Source organism: Ascaphus truei, chromosome 5 (genome assembly GCF_040206685.1).
Source record: "Ascaphus truei isolate aAscTru1 chromosome 5, aAscTru1.hap1, whole genome shotgun sequence".
NCBI classification, from domain to species: Eukaryota; Metazoa; Chordata; class Amphibia; order Anura; family Ascaphidae; genus Ascaphus; species Ascaphus truei.
This window is the reverse complement of record NC_134487.1, coordinates 8,437,208-8,460,019: the sequence shown is the minus strand read 5'-3', so window position 1 is coordinate 8,460,019 and position 22,812 is coordinate 8,437,208. Positions and strand designations below refer to the sequence as shown.

At 49.6% G+C, this 22,812-nt stretch overlaps 1 protein-coding gene across 1 annotated transcript in view; it reads right to left on the bottom strand.

Moving 5' to 3' along the window:
- PAX4 (paired box 4) overlaps positions 1–20,257 on the bottom strand; it is a 60,962-nt gene extending 40,705 nt beyond the window's left edge. Inside the window, exons 1-2 of the mRNA XM_075598926.1 lie at positions 20,092–20,257; positions 228–406 (exon numbers count right to left, since the gene is read on the bottom strand). Coding sequence (XP_075455041.1) covers positions 228–406; positions 20,092–20,257 — 345 coding nt within the window. The remainder of the gene's footprint in view (positions 1–227; positions 407–20,091) is intronic.
- Positions 20,258–22,812: the final 2,555 nt, after the last annotated feature.

Genomic DNA, 22,812 nt, shown 5'->3' with positions numbered 1-22,812 from the left:
GGTTCCACGTCGGATGACCCTGCGCAGCAATGCCATGTGTCGTCTCCGCTCCCTCCGGCTGCGGTGGGAGGAAGCCCCCTGTGTGGTCTGCGCTCCCTCCGGCTGTGGTGGGAGGAAGCCCCCTGTGTGGCCTCCGCACCCTCCGGCTGCGGTGGGAGGAAGCCCCCTGTGTGGTCCCCGCTCCCTCCGGCTGCGGTGGGAGGAAGTCCCCCGTGTGGTCTTACTACCTGCAGGATTCTGGAGATCTCGCACGCTCGGACCCCACTGGACGCCAGCTCTATGATCCTCTTCCTCTTACACGTAGGTAGGGGCCGCCCATTCACAAAGACCCCTCCCAGCTGATTCACGCTGCTCACCCCTGCGAAGGACAGAGAGAGAATGTGATGCACGGTGCGGTGTATGCAGTCTGATCCAACCGAGGCCGCGCAACGGCGTGCGCGTGCCGCAAACACAAGGCCATACGTCAATGAGGACGGCCATAGTGCGTGCGACCACACGCGTGCACAAGAACGACGGCGCTGCCGATTTTTTCGCGAGACAACATTTGTGTTATTTTGTTGTGCGACGGCCGGGTCACATGCATGGATCAGCCAATGAGGGCGAACTGCTCACGTGACATCACGGCCCCACCTCCGGCACGCCTCCCCGTCGCACACATCATAGGGATCCCACAGGCCACGGATCGCTCCTCCTACAGGCGCCCACGTGCCTGTTATATGCCACGCCTAAGACAAATATATAATCACCGCGCTTCTCTATGTAAGAGGCATGCAGCTGGCGAAGGGATTGGCCTTCTCCCTTTGGGATAGCAATACATGGGGAAAATAAATTATATATATATATATATATATATAAAATGTAAAAATCTACAGGCAGTCCTCGGTTATCCGACACAATGCGTTACTCAAAATGGCGTTGTAAAGCGAAACGTTGTAAAGCGAAACACGTTTTCCCCATAGGAACACTGTTTAAATGAAAGGTTCCGTTCCTGAAGGCATTTTTAACACTAAAATACACCAAATATTTTATGCAGGCAATAAGATACGCAGCACACACATAAATTATATAGTGTATATACTGTATTATATATATAATATAACATAATAAATAATTAGATAGTATAATATAATATTATATAGTATAATATAATATATATATATACGCTCTTACGACGCTTTGCAACAATGTTTATGTGAATGTGTATATATATACACACATACACAACGTTGCAAAGCGTCGTAAGAGCGTTGGATAAGCCATTTTGGCGTTGTAAAAATGAATATAGGTATGCATTGCATAGCGTTGGATAAGCCATTCGTTGTGTAGCCAGGTCCCCCTCCTTTGTCCCCCTCGCGCACTCACCCCCTCCTTTCCCGTTGCGCGCGTGGTTGTATTGCGGCCGGTTGCTAGGGAAGCGGATCGGGCGGTTGCCGGGGACGCGAGCGGCGAGCAGGCCGGTTGCCGGGGACGCGATCGGGCCGTCGCTAGGGCCGCGATCGCGTTGCCACCGGCCCGGCGGCTAGCGGAGCAGGGCGCCGCCATGACAGTTAGCTCGCGCATGCGCAGGAGGCCAGCTAGCGCAGGAGGCTCCAGATAGCTCGCGCATGCGCGAGAATAGACGGCCAGCCCCCAGGGTGCAAAGGGGCAGAGACACCTGATGCCAGGGAGCCAATCAGAAGGCCAGATTCCCCTGCTAGCAAGGAGATACATTTCGCGGGGTTTTGCAGCCACGCACTCACTCAGGATCCGGACCAGCTAGGGGTAGGAGGTGGATGCAGGGGTGAGTGACCCTCTGCATTAGGCCAGCAGCCCCCAAGGTCCCAGTTAGGTCCTGAGCCATCTATTAGCTTGTGGAGCTTAGGGACAGGCCCTAGATAGGGACACTGCCCCATTTATTGGTTGAATAGACAGGGACACAGTGTTGAAGCCGTGCGGCCCTGTGAGGTGGGTTCTGGGCTCAGAACACCACCCAAGACCCTGCGACAAGGAGTGACATTGTCGCGCTGGACTTTCAACCCACGCGGTGTGGAGGACCCCGTCGGATCGTGTGGATTTATATCGCGGTACCCGTGGCTGGAGCCCGGGCAGGTAACCTGCAACTCACGTGCACCAACCAGGCCTATCACCAAACATAGTGGCTGCGCAGTCACACACACACATGTACAGTGGTATTTGACTTCGAGAACACGAGACATTTGGGTGGGGGTTACTGGACACAGGGTGGGGTCACATTGTGGGTGGTTAGCGTCCGCCGTGACGCCTAGAGGTGATAGCGTCCGCCGTGACGCCTAGAGGTGATAGTGTCCGCCGTGACGCCTAAAGGTGGTAGCGTCCGCCGTGACGCCTAGTGTGGTTAGCGTCCGCCGTGGCGCATGATGCTGTTATGCTGTTTTGATGTTATGCTGTTACGTGATTTGTGTGTTTCCATGCAGTAAAGCCCGTCCTGTTTTATATTCGGTAGTGTTGTGTGGTTGTTCCTGTGAGGGCCTCCTCCCACTCCGTTGGGATCCCTCCCAGGTGGAGGCGTTGCACCTAGAGATGTATGATAAAGATGTACCCCAGGTTCCCCAAGCGGAGGCTTAGGCTCCTGAGAGCCACACAGGTTGCACAGCAAGTAGTAGCGGCGGTAGTCATAGGGAACACCCGTTACATTTGGAGGCGCTGCTGAGATTCAGACCTGGGGTGCCCGAACTCAGTAAAAATGTCGTTAGGTTACACGTTACCTTCCCGCCAAGAGGTGTACACGTGGGCGGTAAAAAGGCAAGTCCCGCCCTCACAAACCCTTGCTGTAGGACAAGTGCCCGCCAATGCCTCATCCTATGAACTATGTTTAATCCTAATGCAGTACCCAGGCTTAGAAGATGCCCGAATCTTGGGTCGCCGCTCCGACCCCGACGGGTCATGGTGCACCGTATTAATCACTGGGGGATGTGAATTGTCGCCCCAACAAGGCCCATCCAACTTGCGTTTCCACGGGGCCCTCAGCTCAGGGTGTCCTGTTATATATCCTGAAATGCCGATAAAACCCGAACCCTGTAGCCCCCGGACAGACCTGCTAGAGACTAGTATGAGCATGTCCCTGTCCCCACCAGAAAGTATATGTGGGGATGAGGCCAGTGTATTATCCTGTGCTAATTGTCGCTCAAGCAGACGGAGCTCCAGCCCCAGTAGAATGGGAGAAATCCAATTACTAGCCCAGGCCATCCAACAACTGGGTAGGCCCAAGCACGAATCCCCTTCCCCTCAGCCATACCGCAAGTTAAAGCTCTTTTCAGGGGTAAACCCTACTCCCACTGGTGAAGAGGCTTTTGATGTTTGGAAGGAATATGCTTCACAGGTACTGGAAGAGTGGACCTGTCCTGATGAGGTGAAAAGACAACGAATCATGGAGTGCCTGCGCCCGCCTGCGTCCACTACCATCAAGATGTATAAAGATCAGCATACAGGGGTTACCGCACATCAGATGATGGAGTCGCTTACCCGGGCATATGGTAAGGAAGATGATGTGAGTGAGCTATGGACTAAGTATTACAATCTCCGCCAGAAAGAGGGGGAAGACCTATCCGAGTTCATACAACGGATCCAATTGCTCTTGTGGGAGCTACGTTCCCGCCAAGTCATCAAGGCCTCAGAAGTAAATGAGTATAGGCGCACTCAATTCCTGCGGGGAGCCATACCCACGCACCATATCGTGATAATGATCAGATGCACGCTACAGAAGGGAGACCCCCCTACTCTAGAAGACCTACTGGATGAGGTGAAGGGTCATGAGGCCTATACTAGGTTGCATACGCCCAAGAAGGCCAAAGACCCGCGCAAGGATGAGACCAAGGAAGCAACAGTGCCCAAAGCAAAGGGGAGCAAGAGCGGTAAGGATACGGCCACCCCGGAGGTGCCTAGGTCCGCTCCCAGGTCACTTGACGGTCCGGGTCCCCGCCCAGACTTCCGTTGCTTCAACTGTGGCGAGCAGGGCCATGTTGCAAGGAACTGTTCAAACCCCACTAAGGCCCAGACCTATACCGTGACCGTGCGGAAGGCAAGCTCGTCCCTATCAACCGTACCCGAGGATGTTGCCGAGGAGTCGGGGAGGCCTTCCACGGAGGAGACGCCCCCGGCCGATGCTTACTGCCGAGTAGGGCCCACCGCTGTAATAAGAGTCGTCGTGGAGGGGATATACTCTTCAGCACTTCTGGACACTGGATCACAAGTGACCATCATCTACCGTCCATTCTACGACCAGCACCTCAGCCATCTTCCCTTGCAGTCAGCCGAAAAGATGAAGTTATGGGGACTGAGTAAAGATGATTATCCCATAGACGGAATAGTAGCGGTCAAGCTGGATATCTTGCAGTTGAACACTAACAAGTCGCATCCCATGCTGGTGGAAGCTTTGGTCTGTCCAGAGGCTCGAGAACATCCCAGTGCCCCCATCATACTAGGCACGAATGCCGATATTGTGAGGTCGGTGATTCGCTCATTCCTACAAGAAGCCGGTGAGCTACCGTTGTCATCCCTGAATATAGCCCCTGGCCTGCGGGAAGAATGCTATAGGGTGGCGTATGAGGAACAGTATGGTGAAATCTTTAATCAAGAGCGAGGGTTATTGCAGATTCCACCAGGGGGAGTGAGGCACGTGACAGCGCTGATCAAGTACCCCAGTCGGCACGAACACGACCGATACTTCTCGCTAGAGACCCTCCCCGAGTCTGAGAATCAGTGGGGATACCGAATGATACCTGAAGTACGGGATTGGCCATCTACCGTCCCCAGGAAGATTACTGTGTCTATCCAGAACATGTCTCTCCATACCGTGCCGCTAGAAGTAGGACAAAGGTTGGGTAGAATTTATCCTGTGGATCCTGTAGACGACCCAGTGACCGTTCACACTGCCCGTGTGGGAGAAGAGGCCGGGGCACTACAATTCGACTTCGGAGAGTCTCCCCTGGAAGAAGCATGGAAAGAGAAGCTATGTGCTCAGTTGAGAGAGAGACGAGATGTGTTCTCTACTAGTGAGATGGACGTGGGATGCAGCAGAAGCGCTCAGCACACGATTCGTCTGAATGATGACACGCCATTTAGGGAAAGGTCGCGCCGCTTAGCTCCCAGAGATGTGGAGGATGTGCGGGGTGTCCTGAACGAGATGGAAACGGCCGGCATAGTGACCGGATCTCGGAGTCCCTATGCCTCACCGATTGTGGTGGTACGAAAGAAGAATGGGTCTGTTCGATTGTGCGTGGACTACAGAACATTGAACAGACGTACTGTGCCTGACCAATACACGCTACCCCGGATAGAGGAGATTCTCAGCGCACTGTCCGGAAGCCAGTGGTTTAGCGTGTTGGACCTTCGATCTGGGTATTACCAGGTTCCGATGAGCCCTACTGATCAAGAAAAGACGGCGTTCGTCTGTCCCCTGGGATTTTATCAGTTCACTCGGATGCCCCAAGGTATCTGTGGCGCTCCAGCCACTTTCCAACGGCTTATGGAAAAGACGATTGGAGATATGTGTCCGCGTGAGTGTTTGGTCTATCTAGACGACATAATTGTGTTCGGAGCCACCCTTGAAGAACACGAGACTAGGCTGATGAAAGTATTGGATCGCTTAGGGAAAGAAGGCCTGAAGCTCTCATTGGATAAGTGCCGCTTCTGTCGAACATCGGTCACTTATGTGGGTCATATCGTGTCCGCAGACGGAGTGGCCACCGACCCGGCCAAGGTGGAGGCGGTGGTGAATTGGCCAAGACCCGAGAATGTGATGGAGCTGAGGTCATTTCTCGGGTTCTGTGGATATTATAGAAGATTCGTGGATGGATACTCCAAGAAGGCAGCTGTGCTGAACGATCTGCTGAAGGTCTATCCAGAGGAACCCAAGCAGAAGAGGACCCCCCCAAGGACCCCCTTCGGGGATCGGTGGACGCCGGCTTGTGAGGAAGCATTTAAGAGGCTGAAGAATAGTTTAACAGAGGCTCCCGTTCTAGCATATGCTGACCCGGAGAAGCCTTACATTCTGCACGTGGATGCCAGCCTCAACGGATTGGGAGCTGTGCTACACCAGAAGTACCCCACTGGGCTTCGTCCTGTGGCATATGCAAGTAGAAGTTTGACTCCCAGTGAAAAGAATTATCCAGTTCACAAATTGGAGTTCCTCGCCCTCAAATGGGCCATATCTGACAAACTACATGATTACCTATATGGGGTCACCTTCGAGGTCCGAACAGACAACAATCCGCTGACCTATGTACAAACCACGGCCAAATTAGATGCGACCGGTCACAGATGGTTGGCCACCCTCGCCAATTACCAGTTTTCTATGAAATATAAGCCTGGACCTCTCAATATAGGAGCCGATGCTCTATCTAGGAGATCGGGACTGGGCGAGACCGCCGACGATGGCCCTTGGGAAGAAATTCCAGGACCAGGAATGAGAGCTATGTGTTCCACTGCTGCTATTGTAAACGACCGAGTGGCATTCTCCGAGCTACGAGTAGTGGATTCTTTAGGGTGTCGACCTCAAGCCCTTCCAGAAGCTTACTGCCACCCTGATGGCATGGGTCTAACACAAGACGTCATCTTCACGGTGAAGGAACTGGTACTAGCACAGACACATGATCCTGCGGCTAAGGCTGTCCGAGAGGCCCTACACAAAAATGACTCTGCACTGGTGAAACGGGCTCCTCGCGAGGATGTGGGTCTTCTCATGAGAGAATGGGATAAGTTTGAGATGGATAACGGCCTACTCTATAGGGTTGTTCAATTCCACAATCATCCTGACCGTCGACAACTATTTCTACCTCGGCGTATGCAAGGTCTCGTTTTAAGATCACTACATGATGATCATGGACATTTGGGGGTGGATAAGACCTTGGGTTTAGTGCGAGACCGGTTCTTCTGGCCTAGAATGCGGGAGTCAATTGAACAACACTGCAGAAAATGTCTACGGTGCATTCATAGGAAGACCCTTCCCACCCGTGCTGCTCCAATGGGCCATCTCAAAAGTGCTGGGCCTATGGATTTAGTTTGTATGGACTTTTTGTGCATAGAGCCAGATTCAAAGGGTATAGGAAATGTGCTAGTAGTGACAGATCACTACACTCGATACGCTCAAGCCTTCCCCACGAAGGACCAGAAGGCTACCACAGTGGCTAAAGTGCTGTGGGAGAAGTATTTTGTGCATTATGGTCTGCCCAGCAGGATGCACTCTGACCAGGGACGGGATTTTGAGAGCAAGCTGATCAAAGAGTTGCTAACACTGTTGAACATTCAAAAGTCCAGGACTACTCCCTACCACCCAGAGGGAGATGCGCTCCCTGAAAGATTTAATCGGACATTGCTGGACATGCTAGGCACTCTGAAAAATTCCCAAAAAGGAGAATGGAGTAAACATGTTGAGGCCTTGGTGCATGCCTACAATTGCACTAGGCACGAGTCCACCGGATACACCCCATACTTCATGATGTTCGGGAGAGAAGCCAGACTGCCAATCGACATCCGCCTACGGGTATCTACCGACGGGATACCCAACATGGCTCATTATCGATATGTGCAGAGACTCCAGGACAGTCTGCACCGTGCCTATCAGTTAGCTGAAAGAGCCACCGCTCGACTGAATGCCAATAATAAAAGACGGTACGACCACAAAGTACGCTATAGAGCGCTCCAACCAGGAGACGCAGTTCTCCTACGCAACTTAGGGATTCCAGGCAAGCACAAGTTAGCTGATCGCTGGAGGGAGGGGCCTTTTCAAGTAGAGTCCCAAATGCCGGGCCTCCCTGTTTATCGCATACGTGATGTGAATGGCAAAGTAAAAGTTTGGCACCGAAACCACTTGTTACCTATCTCCCAACTGGGAGAAAGTGAACCTGAAACAGAAACAGTAATGAACGACAGTGAGCCTGAAGAGGCTATTGCGAATCCCGGCCCCATAGATGAGACCATTCAGGATCCTTTGGAGGGAACATCCAACAGAGACTGGTGGGCACCTCCCGAAGGCGCAACAAGTAAGGGGCCGGCTGACAAAGTACCTCCATTGGAATTTTCACCAAGTAATCAATCATTAGATCCTACCACTCCGAGTTTTGTGCCTCAAAGAGACAATGTTCAGTTGCAAAGAGACTTTCCCCAAACTGGTTCACCCTCTGCCAGAGAGTCTAGGCCTCAAGCCTACGATGGTCTGTCTCAAGAGGAAGAAATGGAGACCGAGACTCGCAGGAGTCAGAGAGTGAGACGCCCTCCCACTAGAGTGGCTTATGATTCATTAGGGGCACCTCACTATGAGTCTCAGCAGCAAGTTAAAGCCAAGCTAGCCTCAGTTATCAATATGTTTGTTGAACTGTACAATCTCGTTTAGAGTAATCGTTAAGTTGTACTTTAACACTGCATTTTTATTATATAATTTTTGTACACTGTTGGAAGGTTATGTGGTTCAAGCGAGGATGTTGGAGTTTTCACCAGGGGGAGGATGTAGCCAGGTCCCCCTCCTTTGTCCCCCTCGCGCACTCACCCCCTCCTTTCCCGTTGCGCGCGTGGTTGTATTGCGGCCGGTTGCTAGGGAAGCGGATCGGGCGGTTGCCGGGGACGCGAGCGGCGAGCAGGCCGGTTGCCGGGGACGCGATCGGGCCGTCGCTAGGGCCGCGATCGCGTTGCCACCGGCCCGGCGGCTAGCGGAGCAGGGCGCCGCCATGACAGTTAGCTCGCGCATGCGCAGGAGGCCAGCTAGCGCAGGAGGCTCCAGATAGCTCGCGCATGCGCGAGAATAGACGGCCAGCCCCCAGGGTGCAAAGGGGCAGAGACACCTGATGCCAGGGAGCCAATCAGAAGGCCAGATTCCCCTGCTAGCAAGGAGATACATTTCGCGGGGTTTTGCAGCCACGCACTCACTCAGGATCCGGACCAGCTAGGGGTAGGAGGTGGATGCAGGGGTGAGTGACCCTCTGCATTAGGCCAGCAGCCCCCAAGGTCCCAGTTAGGTCCTGAGCCATCTATTAGCTTGTGGAGCTTAGGGACAGGCCCTAGATAGGGACACTGCCCCATTTATTGGTTGAATAGACAGGGACACAGTGTTGAAGCCGTGCGGCCCTGTGAGGTGGGTTCTGGGCTCAGAACACCACCCAAGACCCTGCGACAAGGAGTGACATTGTCGCGCTGGACTTTCAACCCACGCGGTGTGGAGGACCCCGTCGGATCGTGTGGATTTATATCGCGGTACCCGTGGCTGGAGCCCGGGCAGGTAACCTGCAACTCACGTGCACCAACCAGGCCTATCACCAAACATAGTGGCTGCGCAGTCACACATACACATGTACAGTGATATTTGACTTCGAGAACACGAGACATTTGGGTGGGGGTTACTGGACACAGGGTGGGGTCACATTGTGGGTGGTTAGCGTCCGCCGTGACGCCTAGAGGTGATAGCGTCCGCCGTGACGCCTAGAGGTGATAGTGTCCGCCGTGACGCCTAAAGGTGGTAGCGTCCGCCGTGACGCCTAGTGTGGTTAGCGTCCGCCGTGGCGCATGATGCTGTTATGCTGTTTTGATGTTATGCTGTTACGTGATATGTGTGTTTCCATGCAGTAAAGCCCGTCCTGTTTTATATTCGGTAGCGTTGCGTGGTTGTTTCCTGTGAGGGCCTCCTCCCACTCCGTTGGGATCCCTCCCAGGTGGAGGCGTTGCACCTAGAGATGTATGATAAAGATGTACCCCAGGTTCCCCAAGCGGAGGCTTAGGCTCCTGAGAGCCACACAGGTTGCACAGCAAGTAGTAGCGGCGGTAGTCATAGGGAACACCCGTTACAGTTGTAAAGCGAAGCGTTGTAAAACGAGGACTGCCTGTATATGATAAAGGAGACTTTTGGTAACATCCTTTGATCAAATAATGCCAAGCCTGCTAACCACGTCAAGGTAAGTCTCAATAGCAGGTCCCTATGCTAAATGCATACAAATGTTATGTGAAATAAACCCAGAAAGGGTTAATATATCCAAGCATATGCTTATATAACCTAGTGCAGTTACAAACTGGTAAATACCAGTAAGGATACTTGCATGTCTGCAAGTAAAGTGAATAGTGAAAATACAGGAACCATACTGGGAGATTATATGACAAAAAAAGTGAATAAAACCACGCTCAAGATAGTGATGTGATCTTTACATTTGGGAAATAGAGTACCAATGTACAACCATAAATAAAAAAAAAATGATTTCAACTTTAAACCAAATTGGTGCTGTGTATAAATATACAGACAAAAACCTGTGATTTCCAGTGTTTAGGCTGTGAGGCTACTGCTGCTGGTTTCATGGATTAGCTCCACAAACCATAAATCTAGTACAAAAAAATATATTGAGTTATGACAGCAGGTGAGTATCACACGTACATCAAATTACAATGTTAATATCATGGCATGTTTTGGACATGTTGCCACATCAGGAACTGCACCTGGTAGCGACGGTCGAGCCAATAGAGGAGGCAGAACTCTTTATCTCCCAGATGGCCGTCTCCAGAACCTCAGCTATTGCATGTGCCGTCAAACAGGGAGGCAATGGTTACTCCAACCTGTAGCGACACCGGTTCCTCGCTGGGTCTGTGTGTCGAGCTCTCGGCAGACCTCTGATGACGTCACTGTAGTACCGTCGCGTCTCTGGCAGGGAAAGCTGGTTCAAAGTGTCCACATAGGTTGCCACTCGTGGTGGAGGAATATGTCCATAAACATAACCTAAACAATTACAGTATGCGCTGGAAGGCGCTGGAGACGGCCATCTGGGAGATAAAGAGTTCTGCCTCCTCTATTGGCTCGACCGTCGCTTTTGATGTACGTGTGATACTCACCTGCTGTCATAACTCAATATATTTTTATACTACACTATGAGGCTTTGCACGGTTTCTCTTTTTGTGGGAGATTATAATTGTATAATTATATACCTTGAAAAAGGCGGGGCTGGCCTCCCACAAGCTGCTCAATAAGCTGTTGTAGGTGATTAAGACGCCTACCCAAGATGCTGGGTCTGATAAAGCCCTGAGCTCATGTCAATGAGTGCGGCATACGGGCTTCCTGACATCATACTAAGTCATGGCGCTAGATTTAATATGATTATGCCAGGTCTGCTTGTGAGACAGGCCTGTGTGGCCGAAACGTTAAGTCTATTGGCAATAGTTTATTGAGCAAATCCGTGGAGCCCTGATTTCCTTCCCGTCGTTATACCCTGGATTGATACAGAGAATCCTGAACCAGGAGCACCGGTAGTTATATCCCCTTTTTTCTGATTATAGTAGTGTGCAGCAATTTATCCTTCTTCTAGCTAGATTTAATATAACATTATCAGCATTCTCTGTACTATATGAACTGTCCGTGAACATTTATATATAAATTATTCATTTACTAAATGATGATATATTAAATATCTCTTTCTCTCTCAGCTCGTAAATGTGTTAAACTGTTTTGTAATTGTAATTTCACCTGAACCACTAAGATTACTATAAAGTGTCAGCTCAAAGTATGTGTTAAAAATGTCCTCCAGGTAAAACGCGAGCCCCAAGACGAGAACGCCGCCGTCTGATTGCATAAACAATAACGCACTGATCCAGCTGCTCCCACTCCTGACCGACATGAATTCGTTTTTTTTCAGTCCTCTTTGCGACCTTTATCAAGAAACATTTAGTGTCAGCGTTTTGGACGATAATTCTTGCTCTGTCCCAAGCACTTTATAACGCGCTTCTCATCTTCGCTAAACCCCATTTTGTTACTATGCGCTTGATAAGGTCATCACGCCATCACCACTTCCAAAGAATATTTATTAGCTTGTCACGTCATTGTAAAATGTAACAGTATACTAAGACAGACCTAAAACTGCTCGAATTGTCATGAAAATTAGGTGTTTTTTCTGCAACATTTAGGTGAAAAATAATAGGGGTCCCTTTATTTCTGAACACAGTGTATACTGTATATAGCAGTCAAACATGATCGCCAAAGGTAGTCCCGGTTAGCATCACAGGACAAAATGTATAAAGCCAAATCTTCTATTAGTCCATCTGATACCTTCTCCAGCGCCAAGCATTAAATACGACAACAGAGCACGAAAAAGACGGTGAAGGAATGAGTGGGGGGGAGGGGGAAAGGGGTGAAGGAGAGAGTGAATGTTGCTAACACACTTTAGGATTAGGGGCGGACGAGTACAGTATATAAGCCGTAAATAGGAACATGATTTATATAGGGACAGGGCATGTGGACACACGAAGACTAGTGAGAGCGCAGTTCAGTTCACAATGTTATTAACGGCTGTATTTGTTTTTAAAAAAAAGTGAATATTTCTTTGTTTTGCCCGTAATAAAGCCTTTCTGGTTCATACCTACACAGTCTAATTGGGGTATTGCCACGGTGATGTCCACGTCCTCCCAGTTATGTCCGGGCTCCACAAGTACTGTATGAGTTCACACGGTAACCCCTCCTTCCCCTTCATCCCCATCCACACGCCATCTTTTTCACGCCATTTTGTGGTCTTTAACGTGTGACCCTGAACAGTTACGGTATGGTTATTTTGCACCAGAATGGAACCATGTTTCTCTTGATACATTGTACCATTGATAGCATTGGCGGAGTTATTTATCAATGTCTCCCAGCAGCAAAATGGAGACAATGTTACAGCCAGGAATTTAGTGAATAGATCCCAAAAGAAGCGTTTTCTTCTTATGCCTCTTCACGTTAATACAATGCTGCATGGTCTATGGAGACTGATGTCCATGTAGAAGATTGTTAGCAATTAAAATGACCAATTATAAACACATTCACATCTCAGACAGGTCCACAACCCTGCCCTTCCCCATTATCTCTCAGAATACAATGCTTCCACTTGGATTCTGGGTAATAACATGCAAATGAGCACTCAGTGTGTCTCTTTTTGCTTCTTATCCATTTTAACATGGACCCCTATAAGCATACGCATGCCGTATTACTCAGCTTATTCAGCACAGTTTTGGGGTCTCTTCAGTGCTAGGACTTGTTACTGTCCTCGGGATTTTCAGAATTGTAACCAGGTGCAGCACAACCAAAAAAGAAACACTTGCTCTTGACTCACTGCACCATGTTTTGCTCATAGTCAATTCAAAAGTAAGAAACTGCCTGCCAGAGAGACTCACACCATCTCACACCTAAAGAACGGGTAACACTGGGGCGGGGACACACACCACCGTAATATATTCTTCAGATAACTCCTCCTTATACACAGAGGACCCCTCAGAGCTCAGCTAAGCCACTTCTGGTGATGTTAACCTAAGTTATTAACATCAATAGTTAAGCTGTATCCTCAAAGCATATTCTTATCTATAATGGACGATGGTGAGAACGACGTTCTCTCTCTCTCTCTCGGTCGTAAGTTTCGTGACTCCCCCCAAGTTCATCCGCTCATGCACCAAACATAATATATTATGGTTGGACTAAAAATGGTGATTGGGTCAGGGCCCTTAGTGTTATAATCATTTTGTGACATCTCAGCCGCTGTTTAGAGCATAAATATTCCACCAACCTTCATACCACACGTTTCATAGAGCTTTGCGTTTGTTCAAAGAGTTTGCCAGCGTGCCATTCAAATCCCCTTTCTCCCCGTACTAACCGTTATGCTTTATGAATATCGGAGAGCCCCGTCACCTCGTCTTAAGCATTGTACTGACAAAATGAAATACAGCAGCGATGAAGGGAACAAAAGTCCAGAGGTGAATAAATGACAAAGTTGACCTGATTTCCCAGTATTTGTGTCCTACTGACTTATCGTCCTGTTACTCCATAAAGGGTGTAATCCTGGCTTCCTCCTTCCTATGTGAAGGCTTTATTTGTACGCTGTAAATTCACTGCGGCCTGAGTGTCTGCCATCGTGGATACATCTCCTGCGCGCTGATTTGTGATGTATTCCAAGGTTGTGCCCAGAGTAATTGAAACACTCGTAAATAAACAGCTGATAAAAGTCAGGCACTTGGCCTGCGGAGGAGAAAAAGGGAGAACTTTTTTCCCCCGTTAAAGTCTTTTTTACTGAGAAGCGCGCCAGCGGTCCCCGAGCACGTATGGATGCCCAAAAAGGTTGCAAATTAATAGCTGTTCTTATTAGCGGGAAGCATTTCATGAAATTACCCATCTGGGTTTTGGTCTGGTTCTTCTTTGGCTCTCTCTACTTTCTGTCCTTAATGTATATGTCTAGTGCAGAGACACAGCTACAGATATTCATTCACCGCTAGCTCATTCATTGGTCATCTGGTTCATTGCTAATTCCTGCACACAGCGCAAAGCAGTTGAATTTTAAGAATTTACATTTATAAATCTATTTGTGATAACCAATGCGAGCCGTTTGAAGAGAAAGAGTCTAATGAATACCTTCCGGTCTGCGCTGTAAAATACTCTGACCCGTAATTAATATGCTAAGAAGTCACTTCCCAGGGCTGAAGAAGACTTCAGCTTCATTCAGATGAATAGTGCTGCAATATTCTCCGGCGCAGGGATGTAGCCTCGTAGCATATTGAGTAGAAACGTGCAAACGTTTCGCGATCTTAGTCACACTTGGCAAACATCACCTATTTCACTTCGGTGAAGAAGTTTGCCTCAACAGTCAACAAACGCTGAAAAGTAGCCGGGCGTGGCATTCTCAGTAACCGGGCGTGGCATTCTCAGTAACCAGGTGTGGCATTCTCAGTAACCGGGCGTGGCATTCTCCGTGACTTTTTTATTTTGCAATTTGATCAAATTTGACCTAACTTGTAAAAAAACAAATTAAACTGCGAGGCATCTATTTTTCAACTTTAAAAAGGTAAAAATGTCAATTTTTTTTTTTTTAATTATTTTGGGGCATTTTAGTAAAACTTTGGGCTCCAAACGTCCAATCACAATTTTGTCGCCAACACGTTACAGCCTATACAGATCCCACGTTGTGAGGACGCGTCTCAGCCGGGTCTGCAGCCCTGCCCTTCCCCATTATCTCTTAGAGTACAGTGTTTCCAGCCAGGGATTCCGAGTAATGACATGTATATGTATATGTACATGCAGCAGGCATCCGCTTATAGGGGCCCATGTTAACCTGAACAAGAAGTACACGTGACACTGCGTGCTCATATGCAGGTCATCTCATTTCCCTGACTGCAGAGGAAGCCATGTATGCGAGGACAGTGGGGCTCAACTCCACTCCTCCCAACAGGTCAGGTTTTCAGGCTATCCCAACTTCAGCACGGGTGGCTCTTATTGAGCTACCTGTGCTGAAGCAGGGACTGATTGAGCCACCAGTGATGACGCATGGGCTGATTGAGCCACTTGTGCTGCAGCAGGGACATTCTGAAAACCTGACCTGTTGGGGAGGCTTGCAGACGGGAGTTGAGCACCCCTGTGTTAGAAGATAATGGGGAAGGGCAGGGTTGCAGACCCATCGGAGACGTGCTCACACGGGGGACTTTTCTTTGCTGCACTCTGTACGGTGGAGGCTTTTTGTCACTTTTCCAACCATTTCTGCCCCTGGCAGAATTTGATCAATTGCCCCTTAGCATCAATGTAATAGCAGAGCTCCGTCACACATAGGCGCTTATCTACTAAATGTGGCTGCAAAACGGAAGTGAAAACCTTATGCAATTTATTTTTCCCTTTGCACTTGCCATGAAACGTACATAACCCTCATACACCATTAAGGGGGTCATTTATTAATGTCTTCCAGCTGCAAAACGGGGGCAAAAATACTGCACAAGATGTATTAGAGAAAACAAACCCCTTGGTTCCCATGGGAAATATTTTCGGGATAAATTAAGTGCCGTTTTGGTGGCGAGTTTCCTGGAGACTTTGATAAATAAACTGAAATGTCTCAAAAAAAAAGGTGAGTTTCAGTTTCCACGAAGAAGATAAACTTGGCTAATCTCCTTTATTAGCGCGATGGCTCCGCAGTGGAACCGCTGCAAATAAACGGGACTCAGAAGTTCTGCCCTCTGGGCGCCTCCTACTGGTCAAAGTGAAGCCGTTCATGCTACAGGTGTCTGCAACATACTGCAAACAATGTCCACATTTCCGTGAGACGCGGCCTTGGGAAGCAGCACCCCCCATCGCCCGGCTCACACAAACGTGTTTCTGGAGGTATTTGAAATGGCTCTTCCAAGTTTTTTGGACTCTGTTTTCTATTCCTGAGGTAGCCAACCTCAATAACGCCAACATATTCCACAGTGCGGTACAATGGGGGACAGAGTTATGTATATTACATAACCAGCTACATACTGGCGAGGACACATGTGCACAAATAGAAACAAAGAGGTCACAAGGTCCTGGTCCTGAGAGCTTACACTCTAGAGGGCATGAGGGACAAACTTGAAACAAGATGGCTGCTTATTGTAGGATAAGGTGCGGCTCAGGTTAGAGTATGGCCCAGTCTGACAGCTGAAGCCATTAAGGTTTTGGGGGGGCAGGGGATGTTACATAGGGGGGAGATTGGTCTAGTCACACAACTGGTCTTAATGGGGTTGGAGAGGGAGGGGAGTTGGATGTTAGAGGTAGGGTGAGTAGGCTTCCTCAGAAAGGTGAGTTTTCAAGGAGTTTTTAAAACATCTGAAACCTGGGGGAGAGTCTGATGGTGCAGTGAAACCTGGGGGAGGGAGTCTGATGGGGCAGTGAAACCTGGGGGAGAGAGTCTGATGGGGCAGTGAAACCTGGGGGAGAGAGTCTGATGGTGCAGTGAAACCTGGGGGGGAGAGTCTGATGGTGCCGTGAAACCTGGGGGGGAGAGTCTGATGGGGCAGTGAAACCTGGGGGAGAGAGTCTGATGGGGCAGTGAAACCTGGGGGGGAGAGTCTGATGGGGCAGTGAAACCTGGGGGGGAGAGTCTGATGGGGCAGTGAAACCTGGGGGAGAGAGTCTGATGGGGCCGTGAAACCTGGGGGGGAGAGTCTGATGGGGCAGTGAAACCTGGGGGAGAGAGTCTGATGGGGCAGTGAAACCTGGGGGGGAGAGTCTGATGGGGCAGTGAAACCTGGGGGAGAGAGTCTGATGGGGCAGTGAAACCTGGGGGAGAGAGTCTGATGGGGCAGTGAAACCTGGGGGAGAGAGTCTGATGGTGCAGTGAAACCTGGGGGAGAGAGTCTGATGGTGCAGTGAAACCTGGGGGAGAGAGTCTGATGGGGCAGTGAAACCTGGGGGAGAGAGTCTGATGGTGCAGTGAAACCTGGGGGAGAGAGTCTGATGGGGCAGTGAAACCTGGGGGAGAGTCTGATGGTGCAGTGAAACCTGGGGGAGAGTCTGATGGTGCAGTGAAACCTGGGGGAGAGTCTGATAGTGCAGTGAAACCTGGGGGAGAGTCTGATGGTGCAGTGAAACCTGGGGGAGAGTCTGATGGGGCAGTGAAACCTGGGGGAGAGAGTCTGATGGGGCAGTGAAACCTGGGGGAGAGAGTCTGATGGGGCAGTGAAACCTGGGGGAGAGAGTCTGATGGTGCCGTGAAACCTGGGGGAGAGAGTCTGATGGTGCCGTGAAACCTGGGGGAGAGAGTCTGATGGTGCCGTGAAACCTGGGAGAGAGTCTGATGGGGCAGTGAAACCTGGGGGAGAGAGTCTGATGGTGCAGTGAAACCTGGGGGAGAGAGTCTGATGGTGCAGTGAAGCCTGTGAGAGAACGTCTGATGGTGCAGTGAAGCCTGGGAGAGAACATCTGATGGTGCAGTGAAACCTGGGGGAGAGAGTCTGATGGGGCCGTGAAACCTGGGGGAGAGTCTGATGGGGGAGTGAAGCCTGGGAGAGAGTCTGATGGGGCAGTGAAGCCTGGGAGAGAGTCTGATGGGGCAGTGAGATCTGGGGGAGAGAACGTCTGATGGTGCAGTGAAACCTGGGGGAGAGAGTCTGATGGTGCAGTGAAACCTGGGGGAGAGAGTCTGATGGGGCAGTGAAGCCTGGGAGAGAGTCTGATGGGGCAGTGAAGCCTGGGAGAGAGTCTGATGGGGCAGTGAAGCCTGGGGGAGAGTCTGATGGGGCAGTGAAGCCTGGGAGAGAGTCTGATGGGGCAGTGAAGCCTGTCTGATGGTGCCGTGAAACCTGGGGGAGAGTCTGATGGTGCCGTGAAACCTGGGGGAGAGTCTGATGAGGCAGTGAAGCCTGGGAGAGAACGTCTGATGGTGCAGTGAAGCTTGGGAGAGAACGTCTGATGGTGCAGTGAAGCCTGGGGGAGAGAGTCTTATGGTGCAGTGAAGCCTGGGGGAGAGAGTCTTATGGTGCAGTGAAGCCTGGGGGAGAACGTCTGATGGTGCAGTGAAGCCTGGGAGAGAACGTCTGATGGTGCAGTGAAGCCTGGGGGAGAGAGTCTTATGGTGCGTGGCAGGGAATAGGATCACATGAATGGAATGAAGGGGCTGCCTTGAATTTTGATATATACACACATCAATCAAGCTAAAATCAGTGAATATATATATATATATATATATATATATATATATATATATATATATATATATATATAGTCATGTCTCAGTCCCAGCGCGGATCTTTTGTCCAGATCAAAGGCCGGAAACACTGTATTTCTCTAAGCAGGGGTTTATTTACAGGGTATAAAGCAGGTACAGGGTTAACTCATAACACCAAAACAGAAACAAAAGACCTAATTCCTTCCAGGAGTACTGACTAATACTGCTTAGTCCCCAACTAGTCATGGGATAAATAAACTCTTTACCCAGTGTAACTGCAGCAGGTCCCTTTTTAGTCTCTCACATGGCTGTCTGTGTGTGGCTTCAGATCAGTCTGGCAGCAGCGTCTCTCACCCTCTCTGTATAAGGCCTCGGCCATGTTACGTGCTTGCTGGCGGAAGCGCGCTGAGGCGCGCTCCCGCTCAGCACTGAGCCCCTACAGCCGCAATTAGAGCGGCTTTAGTAGGGGCTCACCTGCGCTTCCGCGCGCTTGCGGAAGCGCAGGTCTTGGGGGAATTTAAAATTCCCCCGCTTGCCGGCGAGACAGGCCGGTCACGTGAGCGGTTCGCCCAATGAGGGCGAACCAGCTCCGTGACGTCACTGGCCCGCCCCCGGCCAGTGACGCGCCCGCCCCCGGACCGCCCCCGGACCGCCCCCTGACGGCTGCTGAGAGCGCTTGCGGTAAGCAACCGCAAGGCCAGGGAAAGCACCCGTTTTCCCTGCGCCTCAGCGCGCCTCAGCACGCCAGCAGGGACCGTAGACTCGGCCTTACTCTCAACAGTGTGTCTCTGGCAACATGGGGGGAGGGGGAATCTCTGTATCACTTCCTGACTATACAGGCTAGGCTAATTAGCTCTTTAACTCACAGCTGAACAGACCTATCCAGAACAATTAACTCTATGAGAGCTGTAAAGTCCCACAACTGCCCCATTATAGCCCCTAGAGGGCAGCGACGGCACCACATATCCCTCCCCCCAGTGAAACACTGTCCTGTGAGCGGCCCGTGCACTATCCCGTGCACCAACATCTTTGTCAGACATGTCTGACATCCACCTCTTCTCAAAGGTTTTCTTTATATTAGACCTCCTGCTGAGCAGTAATAGAGTCCAGCGTAGTGTCCCACTCAGTCTTCAGAGCTTCAAGCTCTTCGCCTAGGTCACGCTGCTGTTTCTCTGCCTTCTTGCGGCCAGCACGATCAAACTCCAGGTCCTTCCTCAGGTCTTGAAGCTGTCCTTCTATGCTTCTTTTCTGGCTCAAGGCAGCTGCCAATTCAATTCCTCTCAGGGCCTTCATCTCTTCCCGGTGCTTGCTCTGGGTCAGCGCATCCTTCAGATTTTGGATCTCTGTAGTTTTTGTCACTAGGATTGCTGCTGCTTCTGTTTCCCATGCCGCTGTCTCCTGGGAGTACTGATTTTTGGTGATGGAGCAGGCTCTCTGCTTCTCCAGCACTTTCTGCAGCTTGAGGTTGTCCTCCTTTATAGCTGTGAGTTGCTGGGACGTGTGTGTTCAGTTATCTGCTTTAGCTCTAGAAGCCTTTTATCCAACTTCAGTTTTTCAGATTCCAAGGTTTGGACATTTTTTGTTTCTTTGTATTCCGCTTCCAGTGATGCTCTGGTAAGGCTCAGGGTGTCCTTCAGCTCATCATGCTGCTCGGCAGGGACCCACTGGGTACTCAGTCGCTCCTGTAGCACTTGCTGCTTTACTTTACCCAGCTCTGTTTTTAATGTGCAGACCTCTCGCTGAGAAGCTTCTTGCTTGCCGATGAGGTGTTGAACATCTTGTTGGGATGCCTCATAGAACCGTTTCCTGTCAACACTCTTTTGTTCTGACTCACTTGGATTTCCGCTTATGGCGGTATCGGTAGCCTTTGTCATACCAAGGCTAGTAGTCACTCCTGTGATGATTGCGCCAAGCGCTCTGTGTTGTAGTCCACCTCTGGTCTTTTCTGATGCCACGGGGTAAACTTTCCCTGCAGCTTCTGTTGCACACGGAGTTTGTCCATTCTGCGGGGCCACATACAAGTCCTCATCGTCCTCTTCTGAACTGCAAGAACTGTGGTGAACCGTAGAAACTCAGCGTGAACAATGCCCCACAGAAAAGTTACATTCCATTGGTTCTGCGTTCCGAGGGCAAATTGCGGCCACATGTCCAAGTTCATGGCATCTGTAGCACTCTATATACCTTCCAAAACTGGGTCGGCGTTTTGTCTCCAGTCTACTAGGAACAACGAGACCAGAGTCCCTCCTTGGTGCTGTGGGACTTCCTACTCTTTTACGCAAGTCAGTGAGTCCTTGGGAATTCCTATTCGGTTGAACAGTCTTATCGGACCTCCTGAAGCGTAGGAAGCGAGAACCGGAGCACTCATCTGGACTTGAACTCTTGGACATCTCTTCGGCAGTCAAGTAACATTCGACTAAAGCGACCAATTGTTCGGCGTCTTTGGGGTCACTCTGGCTCACCCACTTCTGGATGGTGTGGGGGAGACCCCTCAGGAACCGGTCTATAATGACTCTTTCGACAACTGCAGCGATGGAACATACCTCAGGCTGGAGCCACTTCCTTGCTGAGTGTATAAGGTTATTGTGACAATAGTGAGGGTTTGGCTCGGGGTTAACGGGGTTACATCCCAAGGGCCCCCCTCTAACCTCGCCAGGGAGACAAGGAGTTAACTGGGCTGAGGCCCAGAAATGTGATTTTACCCTTGTTATAACCTGTAAATGTATTTTCCCCTGTTCCCCTGTAATTTTTGTTCTTTTATACTGTCCCCCCAGAGGGTTATAAACTAGTTACTGTGTATGTGGGGTTAACTGTGTAAGCCCAGTGGGCTAATTAATGCGTTATCTGTGTATTCCCTTTGCCTCCTGGGCCTGCAACTGCCTGTGCCAGCGTGTAAGTGGATTGCCTTGTATGGGTGGCCTCTTATGAGAAATAGCTGCAGGGCAGGGATGTCTGGAGCATGAGGGGGGAGGGGGGTATATTTTAACCTGTTTTGCCTGCCAGCAAGGTATTCTGAGCTGGTGTCTTAGAGAAGAGGAGGTTTTAGAACCCCACACGATAGATGCAGATGGGGGAATGCAAGCTTGTGTCTAAATATTGCTTCTCTGTGTTTTAAAACTACATAACCCACACCCTGGATCATAAGGGGTTAATAAGCTACAGTTTAAGGAAATCCCAGTGTATTGTGTCTGTTCAGGAAACTTGGGACTTCAAAGGGCTTAGGTGTGAATTGGCCAGTTGGATGCTAAATAGGATATCCTGCTAGATTTGCGCCTGGCTTCCCAGGGGAATTGTTTATGCGGGAAGCAGGCAAAAGGGAGGGAAGTGTTTGTTATTCACACCTTCCAGCAAAAGGTATCCCCCAGCAGACAATCTAAGTGAGTAACTTTATTAAATATAAGAATATTATGAGATGTCCTTGGCTGAACCAGCTAAGAATTACATAAGTGTATTGGCGGGAGTCAGCCGATCTTTTGAGTCTAAACATTGTATATGTAACTGCGGCTAAATGCCAGATATTAATATCTCGATTAATTTTCATATTGCACTGTAATTTGTGGTCTCTCTGCGAACGTCAGGTGTCACAGACTGTATTAATATATCTCACCTGACTGTGTGTATTACGGAATGGAAGTTATGCAATGATTTGCAGTAAATATGAAATTTTGGTTGAGTTCTGAGAAACTGCAGCCCCCCTGCTATGATAATGAGCAGGAAGGCTAGAATTTACATACCTGGTCATCAAAGGCTAATTGCTAATTGTTATGCGTGGCCTAGGGACCAAGGGAAGTGGATGTTTTTGTAAATGTGGTAATTCACACTTCAATGGAAGCCAAAAGAGCTTCAAAGACTTTTTGCTAGCCGTCGCGGCACCTAAGGTTACAGATAAAGGGACAAACGGTATATAAACTAGCTGTCCACCCTCTATCAATGTTGTTCATGCAAAGTTGTTCATTGTTCTTCATGCAAATGATCTTCATGCATGCATGTGTCCTGCCTGTTTTGCTGTGATGTCTGCTGAAATATGGGAGAAGTGGCCAGTCTCTAATCCTGCTGGCTTTCTTGCCATAATCTTTAAGTAAGTGTCTATATTTTGCCTGTTATTTGTACATTATTGTGTGTACACCTTTATCAAGGAATAAATTAAATTTGTTATATCTAAGTCTCGTCCCAGTTCAAACCCAGGTATATATATATATTTATATATAGTTTTGGTGTAAATTACAACTTGTCACAAGCTACCGTGACAAGCTTGTAATTAACTGGTGGCAGCTGGCGGGACTGAACTGGACCTGGATTACAGTATTCTGCGGGGTACTGTGATCCAGTGGGAACTTGATGGTAATTGCAAGTTCCTGGGACTAAAGATATTGAACACACAGTGTACAACATATAACACAAGATATGGCACCTCCTCACTGTTCCCCTACTT